The sequence below is a fragment of the Lingula anatina genome, chromosome 1, assembly GCF_051362555.1.
Source record: "Lingula anatina isolate TDL-2025a chromosome 1, LinAna3.0, whole genome shotgun sequence".
NCBI lineage: Eukaryota > Metazoa > Brachiopoda > Lingulata > Lingulida > Lingulidae > Lingula > Lingula anatina.
Window position 1 is genome coordinate 35336698 of NC_141767.1, and position 19722 is coordinate 35356419.

Genomic DNA, 19722 nt, shown 5'->3' on the forward strand with positions numbered 1-19722 from the left:
CTGCCATAGCTCTTCTGCACTCTAGGTATGGTCGACAGCTTTCGTACGGTAGGGGGTGAACGAAGTGGAGAGCCTATATATAGGGTGTGAGCACTAGCCCGCCTAGTTAGACCATTTGGCTAAAATATGATATGTGTTGGACGACCGTACAAAGACTACACTTACTTTTCATGGTCACGTGGCGAATTGAGAGACCTCGAAGTATCTGTACTCCACTCTGCGTTTTAGAGTAGCAGCAGGCTTAGAGAATTTATGTACATGTATATAGTTTTTGGGGGGGAGGGGGAGGGGGATGGCTGTTAAAAGCCTTCACTTCATGACAGTATTTCATTTGTTCTGTATGTGGAACTCATTTAGGTCTATTTAAATTTTACTGATATAGTGGTGGGGGAATGGAAAATTCTAACACTTTTACAACCCCCCCCCCCCCCAAAAAAAAAAAGAAAAAAAAAAAAAACCTTCCCACGTACGTCTCTGTTTTCACAATCTATATACAGAAAATGCTGGAACCGCACCGTAGTCAGCGTAGTGTATCAGGCAATGTCGTTTACTGACACCATAAACGACAGAGACGTGCTGATATAGTGGAGTCGGCTGTTCAGTAGAGTTTCCAGTACGTTTTATCTAAAACTCAGGGTGCCGTCTTCCATCTCGCACTCGGAAAAACAATTTTAATACTCATTCATCACGGAACCATGCATAGTCCCCCACCTGTACCAAATTGCTTAAATACCTCGTAGAGCATTTATTTTTAGAATTTAAAAAATAAAATAAATTATCTTGTCTTTGCATGCCATCATACAGGATGATTGCATTATGAAAACTTAATACCATGATATTTTTTCGTATCTGAACAGTGGCGGATTTAGGTGAACTTTCAAAAAAGTATTAACCATGATGTCAAATTACGAAAATTCATTGATTGGGTTTTATTATTAATATTATTATTATTGATATAGTTTTTGTTTTTATTTGTTAACCTAATCTATTATTATTATTATTATTATTATAATTATTATTATTATTGCTGTTATTATTATTATTATTATTATTATTATTATTATTATTATTATTATTATTATTATTATTATTATTATATTTTTGAGAATAATATCTTACTTAATTAAGTTAATATTTTTATAAATATTTTACACTTCACCAATATTTTGGAAAAGTGCTCAATAAATCATCACCATTCTACGCCTGAGCTAAATGCTTAAAATATTTTAATTTTTAACATATTCCTGCAAAATTCGGATTGGGAAAACCCGACTTTGAAAAGGCTTGTCTTGATTTTCCTGCCACCTTGAAATATGTACGGACTTTAGGGAGCAACCGTTCTAATTTTTCAAAAGATAGTCTTTTGTTTTATTAATCTTTCGTATGTACCTGAATAAGAAGCATTATATCAAAAATCTTTCATAAAAATCATTCAAATAAATTATAAATTTGTTTTCTGCCTTTATTTCATTGTGTTGAAAGATGAAATATATTGATACTGGCTGGTCCTATTGATTGGTCGTCAAAACAATATGGCGGATATCACATAGCCCTAACGTTAATCGGTGCTTCGAATTTATATTTTAGAAATAATTGATCTTCATAATGACATTTCAGTCGATTTTCGAGGAAAACTGGAAGGTATAGAAAAGGGGAATGGTTAAAGCACTTTAAAATGCTGGGCGGCACGTATTCGTATCCTTTTACAAGGTTATATTTTTCTGGATTAATTTGTGTTAATTCAATATTTATGTATTTCTTAAATTATAAATACAGTCAGATAATCTGCTCTCAGATCAGTGCGTATTTTATTGTTTATGACAGATGGTTTTCCCGGGCAGCAAGAAATATTAGGATTCAATTATAATTTGAGTTGTGTAAGGAACTGGTCATATCACAACTTGTGACACAAGGAATATAGGGTATACATGGCTGCACTCTCACTTGTTATGTATCTGTAAGATATTTTCTTCATCTACGTATTATATATTATTAATCCCGTTAAGTTGTTATAATTATTATTTTTGTAACACTGCTATATGAATATTTTGTGCCCTTTGACTACATTCTGTTATGTCCATCATTGTAACTCCATTTCATAGTTATCCCCTGCATCAAAAGTCTCCCAAACTGCTAATTAGATAAATCTTTATGGATAGTATTAGGGGCTTATTTAAGGGTAAACCACCTATAATAATAATAATAATAATAATAATAATAATAATGAATTTATTTGGAAAACTACTTCTTTGCAACCCAAAAACTATGATGTGCTTTGGTATATAAAAATTGTTTAGTCCAAATAGCTAAGATATATGCTAGCCATTTATTTAATGTTTGGTCTATATTTTTATGTTTCTTAGAGATTTGTACATTGATATATGTTTTAGTGCCTTAGCTGTAACAGGTCTTCTGTATAATTAATTTACCAGTTCCAGTGGTTTATTTCAAGTGCCATTAGGAAAATAATAATCATGATAAATTATTGACATTATTGATGTATGTTAAAGAGAGCAGTGAAGTTTGTCAAATATATGTCCACCAATACTCATTTTGTGGTGAAGATTAAGTGATTGCCAGATTTTCTGTGTGCCTGTTAATGCTCTAATCTGAATATTTCATGATATGTTGCCTTCCATTACAACATCATTATTTCAACACCTCTAACCCTTACATTGTTTGTTTGGAAACTTAGTATAACACCCTACATTTCAGAGTTTATTACTTAAGTGAAAGAATACAGATAGTATTACTTGGAGTTTTGGTGCCAAGAAACTTATGTTGTGGAGATGAGTTTTACTAAAGGAGTCTGTTTCACAGATAGTTTGTAGCACTTTTGTAATAGATACTGTCTTTACATATCACAAAGAATCTATCAAGCGACTTACCTTGCCTCGTCCACGTTTTAACCATGGTCTTTTAGCAAACTGCGATCATCTTTCCCATTTAAGTATGTTGAGTACATTTATTTTGGGCTAATTATTCTACTCATTACCTCAAATTAAACTGCTTAGTCTGATTTCCAGTTATGGCAGTTAAACTTCACCCAAACAGGCCTCTGTACTTTGATATACAGGGTGGTTTTCACAGACAGACAATCTCTGTACATGTCAAACAGTCGCCAGAGATATTTGAGTCACACTTAACTTGTCAAGGTAGTAGGACATGATTAAGGTAGATTTCTGGTAATCAATTGTAGATTTGCTAAGTAATTGTTTTGACTCAGTTGCTTGTCACAAAATCGTTCAGAGAATGTGACACATTCACATATTTATGATCGTTCAGGACAGAAGGGATTATTAAGCAACATTTCTTATGCATTGGGTATGATTTCCTTCAGACGAGTTCAGAGCAACTGAGCATGTTTAGATCGACACATTATCTCAAAGATAATTGAGATATATATCATCATATTGTTTTGTATGCAAGTACATGAAAATTTTGATTGTCAACAGAGTATGGAAGTGGAAGTATAAGGGATTATCTGTGAATAGGGCTGACTTATTGAAATACATGGGCTTATTCACCAAGTCTTCTGTTATTCAAGGTTACTTATGATAAGATGTTCAAGAACACAGAAAGTGAAGTTATTATAACTCTTTCCTTGACAAATGTGTCCAGTAAAAAATTCCAGCATATAGAAAAAGAGCACATAGATCACCTGAAGAAAGAAATCTATGGGGAACGCCATGAAGTCATCTCCAAGACCAAGAAACTTTCATTGGAAACTAACAAGAGAAGAAAGTAGGTGGACACTGATTTTTATTTATTTATTTATTTATTTATTTATTTATTTATTTATTTATTTATTATTATTATTATTATTATTATTATTATTATTATTATTATTATTATTATTTATTTTGTTCAAGTTTAGACCAAGTTATTTTCGTAATTACATGTAGATTATGACCACATTTAGATAATATAGTTATGGTAATAACTTGCTAAATTTCAAGCCTCATTTATTCTACATATTTTTTTCAAAAAAAAAATTGTTACCCTTCAAAGCATAATAACTGACAGAATTTTTCTGGTGTTACTCATCTTTTGGAAATGTTCAGTAAGTACAATAATACATTGTGTTTGAAATTAGTGAGTTATTACTGTTAATTGTCAGTTGTATGCTCATATTGTCAAGAAAATTGACATATCCCAGGGTAGCAGACTTAAAAAAAGGTTAAACTTCTTATTTAATAAACCAAAGGAGGAAAAATTTTATTGTGAAATTTTGTTTGATAAGTACCAGTATCTGTTTTGTCTAGTGTCAGGTACATTTTTTATAAAGTTTATTTGATTTTTTATAGATAATATTACACTGAGCAGACTAAACAACATGGGCCAGGGGCATTATAATTATGGACTCATGGACTCAAAAAGAGATTTAATAGAAAGATAAATGAATAAATAGATACATAAGAAAATAATTGGTTTGATTAAAATTGATTGAATTAATAAATGGATGGAATGATGTATCCAAAACAAATAAATAAGTTTACCTTACAAGTTACAAGGGACATGCTTAATACTCCTGGTGTGACATCTGTTCAGCTTCCCTTCAGTTTAGACTGGGTTCCCATACCTGGATCAATCTAACAGGATTGATCCATCTCCAAGGGGTGTCTTGCTAAATTGTTTTCAGTCAAAGCAGCTTAATTAATTACCGTCTAGCAGCTTCAGTAGGCATGACAGACATCTAAGCCATTTAAGTTGATTGCAATTTAGCGAGACTCCTCTTGGAGATAGATCGATCCACAGTTAATACGATAGGGAATGGTCCCTTAGTCCCTGTTATCTGGGAATGTTATTTGGGAATGGCCCCTTAGTCCCTGTTATCTTGTTACTGCTTGGAGAACAAATTTTTACCTGGCATTCTCACTCCCCTCAAAATTGGGGTTTTGACAGTATTTAACAGTCAACATCAAACTCAAACATCAATTTTAATGAAATTAAAAATTTTCTGTTGTTACATATTTTTGTGAGAGAGTGCCAAAATTCATTGATTAAGCAGTCACAAACCTGGGCTCCGTATCTCGAAAGGTTCGCTATGTTGCGCATGCATGCGCGAGCATCTCGATTCCATGGCCCCGTATTTTGAAAGAATTGGTTATGGAATCGAGACATTTGCGCATGTGCGCAACATAGCAAACCTTTCGAGATATGGAGCCCTGGTGTAACTGGGGCTTCAGCTTCAAGGTGTGGTGGCTCAATTGTTACAATTTCTTGTAACTTCTCTAACACATTTATCACAACCTGTAGTGCATTAGATACCAACAAGTGGTATTTAGAAACCAACAAAGAACATTAGCACTAAATGCACTGAACAATGTTTTGTGGTGTACCTTTATAAACAAAAATAAAAGGAAACCGGAGTGTTTGGCAACATTTAGCCCTTGGCAGGTTACATAATCATTAATTTATTTAGCTTTCTTGTGGCGGTCATGTTTGTCGAAAAGAATGTTGTTTCTTGCGTCTAATGATTGTTTGTTAACAGTTGAATGTTAAGGGTTGGTGACATTATCCCCAATCATGGTTCAGTAAATGTTATTTCAATTCCTCGGGAATTATGCACATAGCAATAGTACGTTTGTGGCTGTTTACTTTATGGAACCAATTGTTAATGGACACAATTCTCTATTCTAGTTATTTTAACACAACGTTCAGGACTGTTTCAATTTATTCAATGCTTTGAATGTATCCGCACCATACACTGGGCAGGAAGGGGTGATATTTGTTAATGAGAGTTCACATTTAAAGGTTCAGAGAATGTTTAGCCAGACCGGTTACAGAACAAGGGGGGTTCTATGGCTTGGCCGTGTTTGCAAGTGTGTGTGTGTGTTGATAGCGAAGGTAGAGTTCAAATATGGAGTTTGCTGAAACCATAGCAGGGGGGTGGAATAATGGGGAAGACAACATGGATTATACAGTCACCCTGCACCTGTGTCCAGCCAGTAATATGTGGCTGCAGACGCAGACAGTTCTAAGGTAGGAGAAAGAGAAACTTTTCCTTGGTAACATAGACCTGGCCCCATTTTTTTTTTGCTTGTTAAATTTTATGGCTGCCTGTACTAATCCTCTTACTGCAGAGGATGAGTTTTCAAAGAGAAGGGATATTGTTACTAGTACTTTGGGAACTGGAGTTGGGTTGCCAGGGAAATCAAGTTGTGGTATATTTTGTCTAAAATTTGGTAGAGATGTACAGTACGAGTTGATGCTCTATGATTGTCGTTTGGCTTTTAATGGGCAAGAGAGATCTAGGTAGCATGGATGGTTTCATGGCAGGTACTTCATAATATAAAGATTTATGCCAAAACTAAAATATATATATAATTATACAGTATTATACATGTCACAGTTTGCTTCACTTTCCTACCTTTTATGAGACTGCAGAAAGAAAAACAGTATCCTACACATTGTTATTGTGTTCAAAAACTTAATGATTATTTGCAAAAAAAAAAAAAAAAAAAACTGTGCTTATGTGTGAATTTTTTATTTAAAAAAGTAGGAACTTTGTATTTTTTCGTTAGTGTTAGTGTATAGCTTTATCTTCTTTAGAATAACTAAAATATTGGTATAATATTGGTATGTCATACAAAAAGAATAGGATAAAAAAATGAAAATAAAAATGATAATGTATAAATATAAAGAGAAAATTTGTATTGCTAACATGTTGATTGGAAATATATTCAGTTTTTATGTGAATCTGTTTGTAGCTTTTTAATGACATTATGACATAAACCCTTTTTGATTTATGATTTATGTTCAATATTTACTAGACTGTTTGATTTTTCCTGCGCTGTTGATAAAGTGGTTTTGTATCAAATATAAATTTGTCAAATTGTATTTTAATTATATAAAAAAGGAAAATAAATTTTATCCCATCTCATATTAAATATTTCTAGATCTATTATTTCTCAAGCAAATATATATATATTTATTTGTTAGAGCTCTTGCTGCTAAGAAAAAACTTGAAGCACAGAAGGAAGAAAAAAGGAGACAAGAAATCTTAGCCAAAAGGAGAGAAAAACAACAGGAGGCCACTGAAAGATTTCAGAGAAATAACAGAACAAGGACAGGATCATATAGCAGCCCAAGACGTAAGTGTTTACTGATCGGTGTGTTCACACCCACAAGGTGAAAGAGATCTTAATCAAATCATTTCATACATTATTTCAACACCATTAAAGGTGAAGTTCGTGATATTTGACTAATTTAAATATTGTGTTGTGAGGTATAAGCAACGGGGTTGATGAGATTAATGCCTTCCAGTTTAATGGGTGATTACTTTTTTTGATCTAGTATGTTAAGAATAGTAAGTTTTAAGAACCTTAGCTATCTTGTGCACGTGACCATACTTCAAAATCCTAAAGGTCTTGACTCATAACCTTCAAATACTTTTTATTTCTGAAGGAAAATAGGGGCTATTATGTAGTATTTTTGTGTGTAAACACATTTTGTTGTCATTTCATTTCTGGCAGATGAAGGGATTTTTAATCAATACTTCAGCATTTGTATCCAGGGATTATGTGCTTCTTGTTTACTCTGAAAAGTGGAAAGCTGTGTTAAATAACTCTAGTGTACTTCTTCATAGGCGAGGTTCTATAAAAATAGATCTTTCAGTTGTGCTATGTTAGATCTATTCCGTAAAAACTATAAGGGTAGAAAAAAAAGTTTTTTGGATTACTTAGAGACCAGGTTCCAGAAATTCTTGGATTACTCCAATAATATTGAATATTGGATTTTAAATCATTTCAGATCAGTTTAGCCCGAATCACACAACCCCAGCTTTGGAAGAGGCTCTGAGGGCAGTGAGGAATAGTCCAAACCACTACCGCAGCAGTAGCTATGATAACTATGTAGCAACAAACAGTGTCCCTCAGAGTGGGTTCAGGACAGTGTCAGCAAGGCAGCCATTTCACCTACATGGTGGGAATACGGGTAGCAGTTACGGACGACGAGATTATGGACAAGATAATCAGCATGACTCTTATGTGGAGTATAACTCAAAAGAGACACCCTTACAGGAATCTTTAAATAAGCCATACCCAAATAAATATGGGGTGCCACCTGCAACACGGGTGTACGAACATGCACGTGAGGTGAAAAAGGCGACTGCTCTTCACAATAAGAGTTTGAGGAATCTGAACAATAGTAAAAGTTTGTTTGAGCAACAGTTAGAAGAGCAGCAGCGAAAGCTGCATGAGCAGCAGCAAAGGACATTAAAGGATTTCAACGTTGAGATTCTCAGAGAGATCAATAGGGAAATTGATAGTGAAGAGGGCAATGAGGCAGAGAGGAGGAGCAGTGTGTCAAGTGCTGACAGTCTAGAAGCACACAACAATCAGGGCTATCAGTCTTACGGGGCAGATAAAAAACAGGACAGTTACTCACAGCAGGTTAACTACAATGGGACCACTTCTCAAAAGGTGCCTGCCACAAAAAATGGTGCATTCGTGACAGAAATACAGTCAAATTTTGATGTGGCTGCCACGTCAACACCACCAGGCTTACAAAACCATCTGCATGGCACAAATGCTAACGATGTAACTCTAGAGGATGCAAATGAGAGTGTGCCCGACTCGTTGGAAGAGATCAATCCACATACATTAGAAATAACAACGCGGATGGGTTTCAGTAATGGCAAATCAAATCACACTCAAAACCAGTCAGCTGTGAGGCAGTATCAGCATTCTGCATCTACAAAACCAACTGGATATAGCCCTACTACTACAAACACTGGTGTTTACTCACAGTCTAGTAACCAAGGCAGAGTTGGGACAGAAATAAATTCACAGCCCAACCTAGGCAGAGTTGGCACAGAAATAAATTCACAGCCCAACCAAGGCAGAGTTGGGGCAGACTATTCTCAGCCCAATCAAGGCAGAAGTGGGCCTGAGACATACGCTCAGCCTAGCCAAAGCAGGACTGTGGGTGGGGTTGATGTATTTAGACACACGCAGTTTAATACTTATACACAAAGTCATGCTCAGGATCAGCTGGTGAATAGACAAGATGCAAAATCTATTACCACTGATAACAATATGTACAAATCAAATAACGTGAGCAGTACAAGTACAGTTAATAGAGGTCTCAGTTCAGGTTCACAACCCCAAAGTGGCATTCAGCCAAAGAGGGCTACAGACCAGGATACTGGTGTTCATAGTGATAATAACAATAAGGATCAACAGCCATATACGTCTTCTTATTCTGGCAGGACTGAGACAATATCTAATGGACCGTCTTATCCATCTTATGCTGAAACAGCAAATTATGTTAAAGAACTCCAGGCTGAGAGGTATAGGACTAGTGCATTTAATATTCATACTAAAGCTTGGGGGACTCCCTCTCCTTCTCCTGCTGATACAGGGGATGGTCATGGACAGTCGGAGGGGGCTGCACCCCAGCCTCAACCCCCTTTAGATACAAAACAGCAGCAGCAGCAGGGCAGATATACTCGGCCCTACAGCTCTAAGACAGCAGCAACTAGTATAACCAGTGCTTATATGAATCCATCTATGGGGGTCGGTCCTAGTACGGTTGCTTCGCCTTCCTCCCACCCAGCTGTGAGTGCAGTATACAGAGACGTTCCACAACCTTCCAGGCAAGAACGCATTGTAGATGGTGCCAGGGATCAGGATTCGAATCAGATTCCCAGTGGGAAAGGGTCAAATTTAAGCGGTGCTGAGCAGGGGAGGGAGGAATCGGCACAGGAGGAACAAGAGGGATCTGTAGGAGGCTCAGATGCCACGGATCCCAGTAAGATGCAACCCAGGGGAATTTTAAAACGTTCTCCGGTCAAGTCTGCCCCACATTCCAGGACGGTGTTTTCCAGAGGACAAACTGGAGCTACTAGTGCCCCCAAAGTGGGCAGTCACGAGGTGAAAGACAGCATTGAACTGAATAGGGAACATATACAACAGCAAAAACAGGAGAAAAAGGTGAGCTAAAGGGTGTATTGAACAGTTTACCAGACACTGCATAACTCAGATACTTAAGGAACAGAAAAATTACATAAGGGTAAAATGTTGGGCATGTTCTTAAGTTTCAGTTAATATTTAAGAAAAAAATCTTTTCCACAAGGTGACTTTATATGCCTTTGCAGGTTCTACTGTAAAGTTTTAAGGCAATATCAATTCACTATACGAGATGCCCAATTTGAAGGATTATTATTTTCTAAAAGTCTGGGTCAACATAAATGCATTTTTCCTGAATAACAGGCAGGTAAAGTAGTTGAATGTGTTTGTGAGATAAAAAAATTGATTTAGGCTGGCAGACAAAAATTGATTACAACTCATCAGGATTGGGATCCTCCCAGTAATGGATATTATTTTTAATACAGATACCAATGACACTGCCAAGAATGCTTTTAGTGCAGTGGAAGAACACAATAAAAAACCACTGAATCATACCCAATACATGCATGCCAATATCTGGATTCTGTGAAAAAGAAAACCAATTGGGACAGCCAGAAAATTAGATAATTAGAAACTTAACTTCATCTTCAATATTCAAAGACTTCCATGATGTTTTCAGTTATTTTCACAAATTATCCCTTTAAAAAATCTCAAAGGATACAAACTTTTACTTGACTTTCTATTGAATCAGGTAATAGCCAGCAGCAATGACAGTTATAATACAAATATCACATTACAAGTATCCCCGAAAGAGCACAGGCAGTAATTGTATTTGCCAACATTAGCTTGTCTATTTGGAGGTTTTGTCCAAATTTAAAGAAGTAAATGCATTTCTTAAAGAATAGTCTGTGAATTTATTTGGGATTGTTAGTGTGTCTATTTGGATATTTTGTCCCAATGGACACAAGTGCCAATGGCGCTTGTTTCATATCCAGGTCATAGGAGTTTTAGTTTGCTTTTCCACTGAATTTTATTTGACAAAGGAAATTAAGGCTCATATTTTACAGGTATATAAACTGTACTGAGTAATGTAAAAGTGTCCTCATTGTGTGAATTATATGCTAATATATTGAAGTGCTTAACTTTTATTGTAGTTGGGTTACTATTTATCCAAATTACTCTCTTTATATTTGTTAGTTTCTAGATATATTATCAATAGCATTAGCAAGTTAGTTGAAGAAGCGTGGTTAAACTTATTTTTTATGGTATTTTTTTCTCTCTCTGTAAGATCTTTTTGCTTTGAATAGTTTTTCTTTTAGCTATATTATTCTTGTTAAAAAGAAAAGTCAGCTGTACCTGATATTAATAATTTTGGTGTAAGATGCTAGAGATAACAATTATGGAAAAAAGTTTGAACAGGTTACAAATGATCCCCAGTCTCTATCACAATGTTGAGTCGGGTAAATTTCAAAAATCAGTTCATAGAAGCAAAAAACCTTACAAAATTTCAAGGGCCCACTATCAAGGTAAATATTTGAAATAAATATCTTAACATGCTTTGGGAAAATTTGTTCAGCTTTTCAGTTATTCCTATGTTGGTTTTAAAAGCTACTAAATTGGCTAATATTACAGCACAAGAGAAAGAAATCAGTGAGATTTGCTGACCTGGCCTATGAGGATGAGGACAGTGGTGAGGAGAGCCAGGAGGAGGCCATTGAAGAGACAGTGTACAGGGCCAAACCAGGCGAGAAACAGAAACAGGAGGAGCAAGGTATTCACTTTTGATTTATTATTACAGATTTTATTTTATTTAATTTTATTTATTGTTTTCTTTATTTCATTCATGTATTCAACTTTATGTTCTTCAATTATTTATTTATATAAATGCTTAATTATGCTGAGATTGATAAAAATGACCTTACTTCTATTGAGTAAGCACCCGTCCAACTTGCGTATCTTGAGAAGAAACAATACTCAGACTAGTCTTTGTAGGTTTTTGTTATATTTAAATGACAAGATATATCCTACCCTGTTAAAGTGGGATAACTTTTCACATATTGAATATGTTTTTGAATTATATTTACTCTGATATCATAAATTACTTTTTAGTCAAAAGTGCAGTAATAATTACAGCTTTACTTCAAATTTATTACAGCCAAAACAGTCAAAACCATTCCACAAACAGACAAGAAACCTCCCATAGCAAGAGCAGTATCTGCTAAGACCACACCTACGGCCACCTCTCAGAAGACAGTGGTCACTGCTAGGTCAATCAGTGCAGGCGTGGTCAGACGAGGTGGCCACATACAGCCTAAGCCAGCCTTCACACCCACAGCAACTAGTCAGAGAACTGTGTACTCTAACAGAAGTGACCCCTCCTCAAACACCACCAGTGTCCAGCATCAAAGTCCAGCTGTGATGACCTATACGAATGCTACAGCGTATGAACAAAATAAGCAGTCCGGAAAACCCACACCAGGTGGTGCTGTTACAGTACACACAGCCGGTGCCATGTATGCTCCGCCTTCCACTAACACTTATACCAGTAAACCTTCTGCCGGTGCTCCAGTAGTTAGTCAGAACAATGGGGGGAATGGGGACCATAAACCTAAATACCCCGAACCTACCTACGATGCAAATGGATTAAGATTGGACAGAACTCCCACCGATGATGAAATCAACTGGTTATGGGAGAAGGTTCGAACGTGTCTGAATAGGGACTCGAAAAGCTCAGGGACAACTGATAGTGGGGTACCACCTTCTATGAACTCTGAAAATTCTACAGTTACTTCTTATAGACAAACTGCCCCTGTTTCTCAGAAACTCATCGATGGGACAAGTTTACTTGGTGGTGGGACTCCTAGTACCATAGCAACTTCAAGACCACAAAAAGTCACCAAAATCACAGCTCAAATGATTAAGGATGGAAGTACTGTTGATCAGAATTTTGCGAGAAGACGCACAGGAAGTGATGGTGGTTTTGGAAATCGAACGACTTTGTTGCAACAGAGAAAGCAGCAGGTGGCAGCAGGAAATCAGTATAAACATTTACAGCAGGGAGGAGCTCCCCTGCAGTACGTGGTGTATCAGCACCCTGTGCCCAGTCATCAACCACCTACTGCTGTGAATGGTGCTGGCCAAGGTCAGGATGGTGAGTACTGGCTAGTCTATACATATTAATGTCAAATAAATATTTTATTCTTTTTAATTGTTTATTTATTTATTTATTTATTTATTTATTTATTTATTTATTTATCCCCCCCTCCCCCCCAAAAAAAAATGTTTTTTTTTCTAGTTACCTTAGTAGATAATTTACTAGTACTAGTCCTTAGCCTTTTCTACCATCCCAGGAAATTTTGAAAAAAAATTTCAGACTGTTACTTAGCGATTTAAAATGAAACATGTCAGTGTTTTATTTTTGAGGAATTTTAAGAGGTCTATCAATTTTCATTAAAATAAATGTAGAGGAAGAAAAAGTATTGCTGTAGCCTTTCTAACCAAGCTTTATATCTTTGAAGTAAAGGAAACCATTTACTAGAGCAGTTTTCATCAGTTCTTGTTAAAAGACATGGCAATAAAGTTTATTTTTGTCATTGTAGTAAGTGAAAGTATGGCAGCCTTCCTGACAGGGGAGGCCCTGAGCAACCACCAGTCTATGTCTGAATCAGATATCCACCATGCTATGGAGCTAGCACAGCAGAGACAGCAAGTGGCCAATGCTGCCAGGCCAGCACAGAAAGGTAAAATGCTGCATTGATATGATATCGATTGATTATTCTGTGACAGCAATGTGCAGATGAACTGTGTGCTGCAAATGAAAGAAGTCGGGTCATTTAATTGAAGAAATCGGGGTCATTTACTGACTTGGTTTGATATGAAAATCTCACAGTGCAATGTACTCTCTGTAGTTAGGCACTAGATTTGCATTTTTTTGGAAAAAAGAAAATTAGTCAAAACTTTAAAAGATAAAATGTAGTTTTTGTTTGTTAAAATTCTTTTCAGTTGGTAAATCTTGAAAAAGTAATATATTGAAGTGAAGGTGTGTGAATTTTTTTAGTAATTACTGAGTAATAATAATAATAATAATAATAATAATAATAATAATAATAATAATTTGAGTAATGTGTTTTTTTTCACCTTTTCAGTACCCACTGCTCTTTCCATTGAAGAACAAAGACTCCTACAGTCTCTTGACAGGTTAAATGAAAGATTAAGAGGTAAGAATATTGTTGCAAAATGTGTAGGAATACTTACATTTAAGGCACAGATAAAATATAAACATTTTTCTCTGGCTCAAATAGCCTTATTCACTTTATTAAGATATAAGTATGAAATATGTGAACAGGTGCAAGAAGAGAGAATGTTTATTGCATATAGGGAATAACCCCACTCCCATAATTATGAGAATAACACGACTCTCATAATATTCAGAAAAGTTTCTGAATATCAAAGACACATGCTGTATTTCATTTTCAAATTTTCTTTTACACAAAAGGAAAAAAAACGAAGGAATAAATTCACTCTCCTGATTTAGTTATTATCTGGACTGTAAAATGCACTAACCTTATCAGTTGAAAAGCACTAGCCCTTGGCAGTTATTTCTATCTCTGTCAATTTAATAGGCTTACCTTTTGAATTGGCATAATTGAGATTTATCATATTAAATCAATAGTTCACTTTTATCAAATTAATTATCAGAAGCCAAGTTGTGAAATACCACCATGGCAAATTCAGCCAGACATTATTTTGCCATTTGGTTCTGTCATTATCTTTGATTTTTCTTTTCCCTGTATCCTGTTTCTGTGCTTAAAATGACCTTCTCTTTCGCAAAAAAAGATCCTCTGTGCAAAGTAGGTAATGATAAAGTTTCCAAAGTAAAATGCATTCTCTTGAGCCTGATAATGGAGGAAGCATTTAGAGACCTCTAAATCTCTATAGCTATTGATTGAACTCTTCCCCTTAACCAAGAAATGGTGATCTGTTTCCAAAGAAAGCCTGAGGATGGGTTGATTTACATGTAATGTGTCTATAGTTAATGTTTCATTCATGACAGAGTGGGTAGGGATTAGTGAGGTATTACAAATTATAGCCCTGATTTGGGCTGTTCATTTCATTATGCTTAAACTTTGGGGTGCAAACATTTGCATGTAATTTCAGCTGAATTTTATTACAAAATTGGATATTCCTAATTTGTTCCAAGTGGAATGATTATTATCAACATGACAAATTAAAGGGGGGTTGTATATTAGGTTAACATTATGACTTTTAGATTCCTTGTTGTATTGAACGGTTTCTAATGTTGTGGCATATTTTTAGATTTGATGTAAAAATCCTAGCAGTTCTTTTCCAAATTTTTTCCAATATAAAATTATTACTTCTATGGAGTTTTCAATTTTTTTACTTCATTTTTTTTCATATCTTTCATGTTTTTTTTACTTGTTCTTCAGTGGTAACAGATAATAGCACAAGTCCTGCATCCCAGCAGAAGCAACCTAACCCGGTAAGTATGTGTTAGAGAAATGTATTGACATTCAAAGTTAATTGCACAACATAAACATATATAATGATGTAGCAAAGTTTATTTTCCAAATTATGTAGTGTAAGTAGGTGTTAACTAAACTGCATAATTCAGTGTTCACACTTGCATTTTTGTTTAATGTTGTTTAGAAAGATGGCACCTTTTTTACCAGCACAGTTGAATGTTGAAACTAGATATTGAGTGAATTGCTTCAATTTTAACTAATTTTAACTTTTTTTATTTTAATACTATTATGCATAGTCTGCACTTTTCATCATTTTGTTGCTGTTTTGTTTTCATTTAAATAGACAGAAGAAGAACAAGTAACACCTATTCCATGTAAGATAGCAATTATAATGATATGCCTATATATATATTGGATTGCTATTAGTATTCAGAAATTGGGGCAAAATTTTAGTCAGGCATAACACCCTGAGTTTCATTGAATAAACTGTGACTTCCTCTACATTTCACTATTGTTTTAACAACATCTGAAAAGGAGAGTGGTCATCAGTATTCTGAAACTCGGGGCGCTGATTTAGAACACCATATCCAGTGATGTAAAATGTTTGGTCTAAATTTAAAAAAATGAAATAACATTTATAGTGCTGTTTTTTGTTGGAAACATATTAGCTATATGAACTGTCTTAATTCAAAAGAAAAAGGAAGTTTTTGGTGAGTCAGAAATTTTCATAGCACTTTCTTAACACAACTTATTTTGCAGACCAGACAATTTACATGCTGAAAATCAATAACACATCTCAGATCTCCTAACCATCACCATACAACTACTAATCCAAATTTACCTTTCACTCCTTGATCACAGTAACATCATGGAAAACTTGAGGTTGATGAAAGGTAACATCTATGGAAAGAAAATGCATGAAATTATTAGATGTGAATTTTCATAACATTTTTTGAATGGTGATGTGCATCTGTGAAGTCATTATAGCTGCTTTTTATATACAGTGTGTTTTGAATTGGAAATATTAGTATATTATATTAGTGAACTCTTTTACAGCATTTTTACAAATGTCTTTTTTGAATGCCAGATTTCTGTTTTACAGACTTGTCTTGTAGCTTATAACAATGCAGTGTGGGCCTGTAGTTATTGTTTAAATGTTATATACAGCTTAAATGTAGTAAGGTGTAGTCTTTTAAACTATGACCTTCTCTACTTCTCATTCTCTAAGCTAGTCAATAACATTTGCTTGAGAATGATCAAAACTTATGATCATTTATTTTACTTTTATGATACAATTCACATAAAACTGCATAATGACATGGGATTCTTGCTTCTCATATTTTGGTTAATATTAAAGATTGGAGGGTAATGATGATTTTTGAATGTTTTAAAGTTTTGGTTTCCATGCATTTTTCTATATTTATTTTATTTTTGCCAGATGTTTGCTCTGGTTTTTCTCTTTAATATTTACACAATTTTAAAATGATAGATTGATTATACTTTTTCTGCAACAAGCATCTAAATACATTTCCTATAAACTTACAATAACTATTATATGTTTAAAAAATATTTTTATTAAATTTTGATAAAATATTTGACCTTTTCCAGCCGAATGGTTCTCGAGGCCAGCACCCTTCTTCAGCACTACACAGAAAAACGGCATCAGATAGTGTGCGAGGAAAGACACACTTCAACGCAGCAACTGGGAGACTTTACCGGTTCTATTAACTCTCTCTGCTTTTGTTCAGGGCATGCTTTAACTGAAATTCAGTCATGTACTTAATGCTGCACTTAAGATTCTGTTGCTGAGCTCTGGATTACAGAGAAGGCATTCTGTAAGAAGTGTGGGTGTTATTTACGTACTTCGATGCTGTCACAGGGTTATTCTTAGAAATCTAGACTTCTTAAAAAGCACAGAGAAAAAGAAACAGGGAGTGGTTTCAGGAAATGAAACTGCTGGATTAAGTCTTGTCCTTGCAATGAATTAACACTGTGAGGGTTCAACTGCTTAAAAGGCATGTGTAAGGAGAAATTAGTGTCATTTTTAATCTTCTGCTAGGATATTGGCAACTTTCTTAAGCTCTGACTTGTTGAGAAAGCGATGCTTATCTTCCGCCTCTAGCAGAAATATGTACCATTTACTTATATCATCATCTGAGCTGAGCAAGTCTTCCCAATATGTGGTTAGAATTTCTGAAAAAGTCATGGGACCTTTAAAATTACTGTAAGATAAGGAACACATATAAGAAGTATAGAAAGTTGCCAATGTTAAGTCATAAGACTTCAGACTGGTGGAGACTTGGGTGTGCAATATGGTTTTACATATATGCACCCTATACAATACTTTCCTATGATGCGGTATATTGTAGTTTCTGCAACTCTGTCTAGCTGGCTAGAACGAGGAGAAACTTTCAATTACTCTGAAAAATAGCTACAGATGTACATCAACCTTTATCAGCATGCTGTAATCAAGGCAATGTTTGTTCAGTGTTACACTTTGCTGTTGTTCTGTTGTCTGCATATGTATGTGTGTATTTATATGCAATTAAGGCTGGCTTCCTTTTGTGTTGCTACGGTAACTGTTCAGGCATCCAAATATTCAGTTGCAGAATGAGTTGCCATGGATATATCTTCAGGGTAATCTACCTGAGATTCGGAGACAAAAGTTGGATAATATTATGAATATCTCTAAGTTATGCAGCCTGAATTTGTACTTGATTTAAATGCCATATCATACATTTTGATATGTTATGAATTGTTCGTCCTTCGCAGTGCAGAGAGCATGCGAAGCATCAATGTAAATTATAGCTTCCAGTGAAAATTTGTGCAATTACAATTAGCTGTTGCTCATCCCACCAATTTAGTGCTACTTGCAAATGACATTACAGAATGTTAGAAAGTATGTCACTATACTATTTTTTTCTTGTCAAGTTAAGTCATTTGGATTTATGTTGTAATTGATCATTTGGAGAAAAAGAATTTCAATTTCACAGTAAATTGAATGTGTATTGCAAACGGATATTCCCCAGTATTTATCTGCATAAATGTCAATCCATTTTAGCATTAAAGCTGCAACTTTTAACCTTATAAATTAATTTAAAAGTCCCTTTTTTTAAATGGCAAAAATGCATTACAGGTACAAAAGTAATTTTGTCTGAAATCTGCAGACCGTCCTTGTAATTAATATTTATTTTAGCTTTTTATTTTTATGCATATTTTGCTTTGTTTTGCATTTTCCTTTGTAATTCAACAGCATTTATTTATTATAAGTTTCCGTCCATATTATATAATTTTAAAAAATCATTATTTACCTAGGCCAATAGAAGATATCTGTATTTTTTTTTTTTTTTTACCATGTAAAATAGCTTAAAGTAAAAGATTTGTGCTATACAAAGTAGAATGCATTCCTGCTATCAGTGGATTACAAAGAAGTGGAGTAGTAAACAGGTGCAGCTACAGGTGTTGGGATAGTGCAGCTTTATAGCTTAAATTTTTAAGTAAAAAAATCCTGTCTCCTCATCATTTATCTTAAAAATTTATGACTTTATCCTAGAAAATAGGAGCTATTTACAATGAGATTTATTACTGTAAATCTAACATTATTAATTTAATCTCCCGATTTCTGAAATCATTTCTGTGATGAGTTTAGATATTGACTGGGGTAATTTTAAGTAACTTTTGTATTATTGGAGGTAATGAAAAATTAAAAGCTATTCTACCTGTGTTATTTGCTGGTCATTTTTTACTTAGATAAAAAATTAACTTGAACATAACTGAGCTACTGCTGTGCTAGCACTGTAGCCATTGCACTCAAGTCAACATTTTTATCTGCTTGGTCCATTTTATTTTTTGTAGAAAATTGATGATTAAATCTTTTTTAATTTCAAGTTTTCAAAATAAATGCAAGTAGCATATTTTACTGGATATATGTCTCATTTATTTGTAAATAAAAAATTTTGCAAAAACATTTATTTTGGTTAAAGTTTTTTTTTTCTTTTATAACTGACCAATAGGTGTTTGAAATGTTGGCAAAATAGATGGAAATTTTCTTGTAACCATGATGTGCAAGAAGGCCAAACATTAAAGATACATTCTTAACAGCCATTACACATATGGGCCTAAAAGACACATTTTACTTTGCAAGAATGTGGTTGACTTAGTTGTGAAAGAATGACTTTAAATGTCCTATTTTGAATTAATGTTTGTTATAATTAAATACTTAAGATGCAGCCATATGGAAGGGAGCACAACTAATCTAGGTCACATGTACAACTTTTCTCAACAGGAAAGAGTACCTTAAATCTACAAATTAAGAAGGAGAAAAGTAGTCATCAACCTGTTGTCAGTGGAGTTGGAATAATCTGAAGACTAAGAAGTAGTTAGAT

The 19722-nt window shown here is 34.5% G+C and overlaps 1 protein-coding gene across 5 annotated transcripts; it reads left to right on the forward strand.

Moving 5' to 3' along the window:
• The first annotated feature begins 1528 nt into the window (after positions 1-1528).
• Positions 1529-19304, forward strand: LOC106157875 (uncharacterized). 5 transcript variants are annotated; one of them, XM_086999114.1, is made up of 11 exons: positions 1529-1695; positions 3622-3744; positions 6946-7097; positions 7756-9938; positions 11487-11625; positions 12010-13005; positions 13454-13594; positions 14000-14071; positions 15302-15354; positions 15681-15711; positions 16946-19304. In XM_086999114.1, exons 1-11 carry the CDS (start codon positions 1676-1678, stop codon positions 17005-17007), a joined length of 3972 nt encoding a protein of 1323 aa, XP_086855240.1. In that variant the 5' UTR covers positions 1529-1675; the 3' UTR covers positions 17008-19304. The 5 variants fall into 5 exon arrangements, with proteins under 5 accessions (XP_086855240.1, XP_086855241.1, XP_086855237.1 ...); XM_086999115.1 differs by lacking the exon at positions 15681-15711 and adding an exon at positions 16199-16230; XM_086999111.1 differs by lacking the exon at positions 15681-15711.
• The last annotated feature ends 418 nt before the right edge of the window (positions 19305-19722 follow it).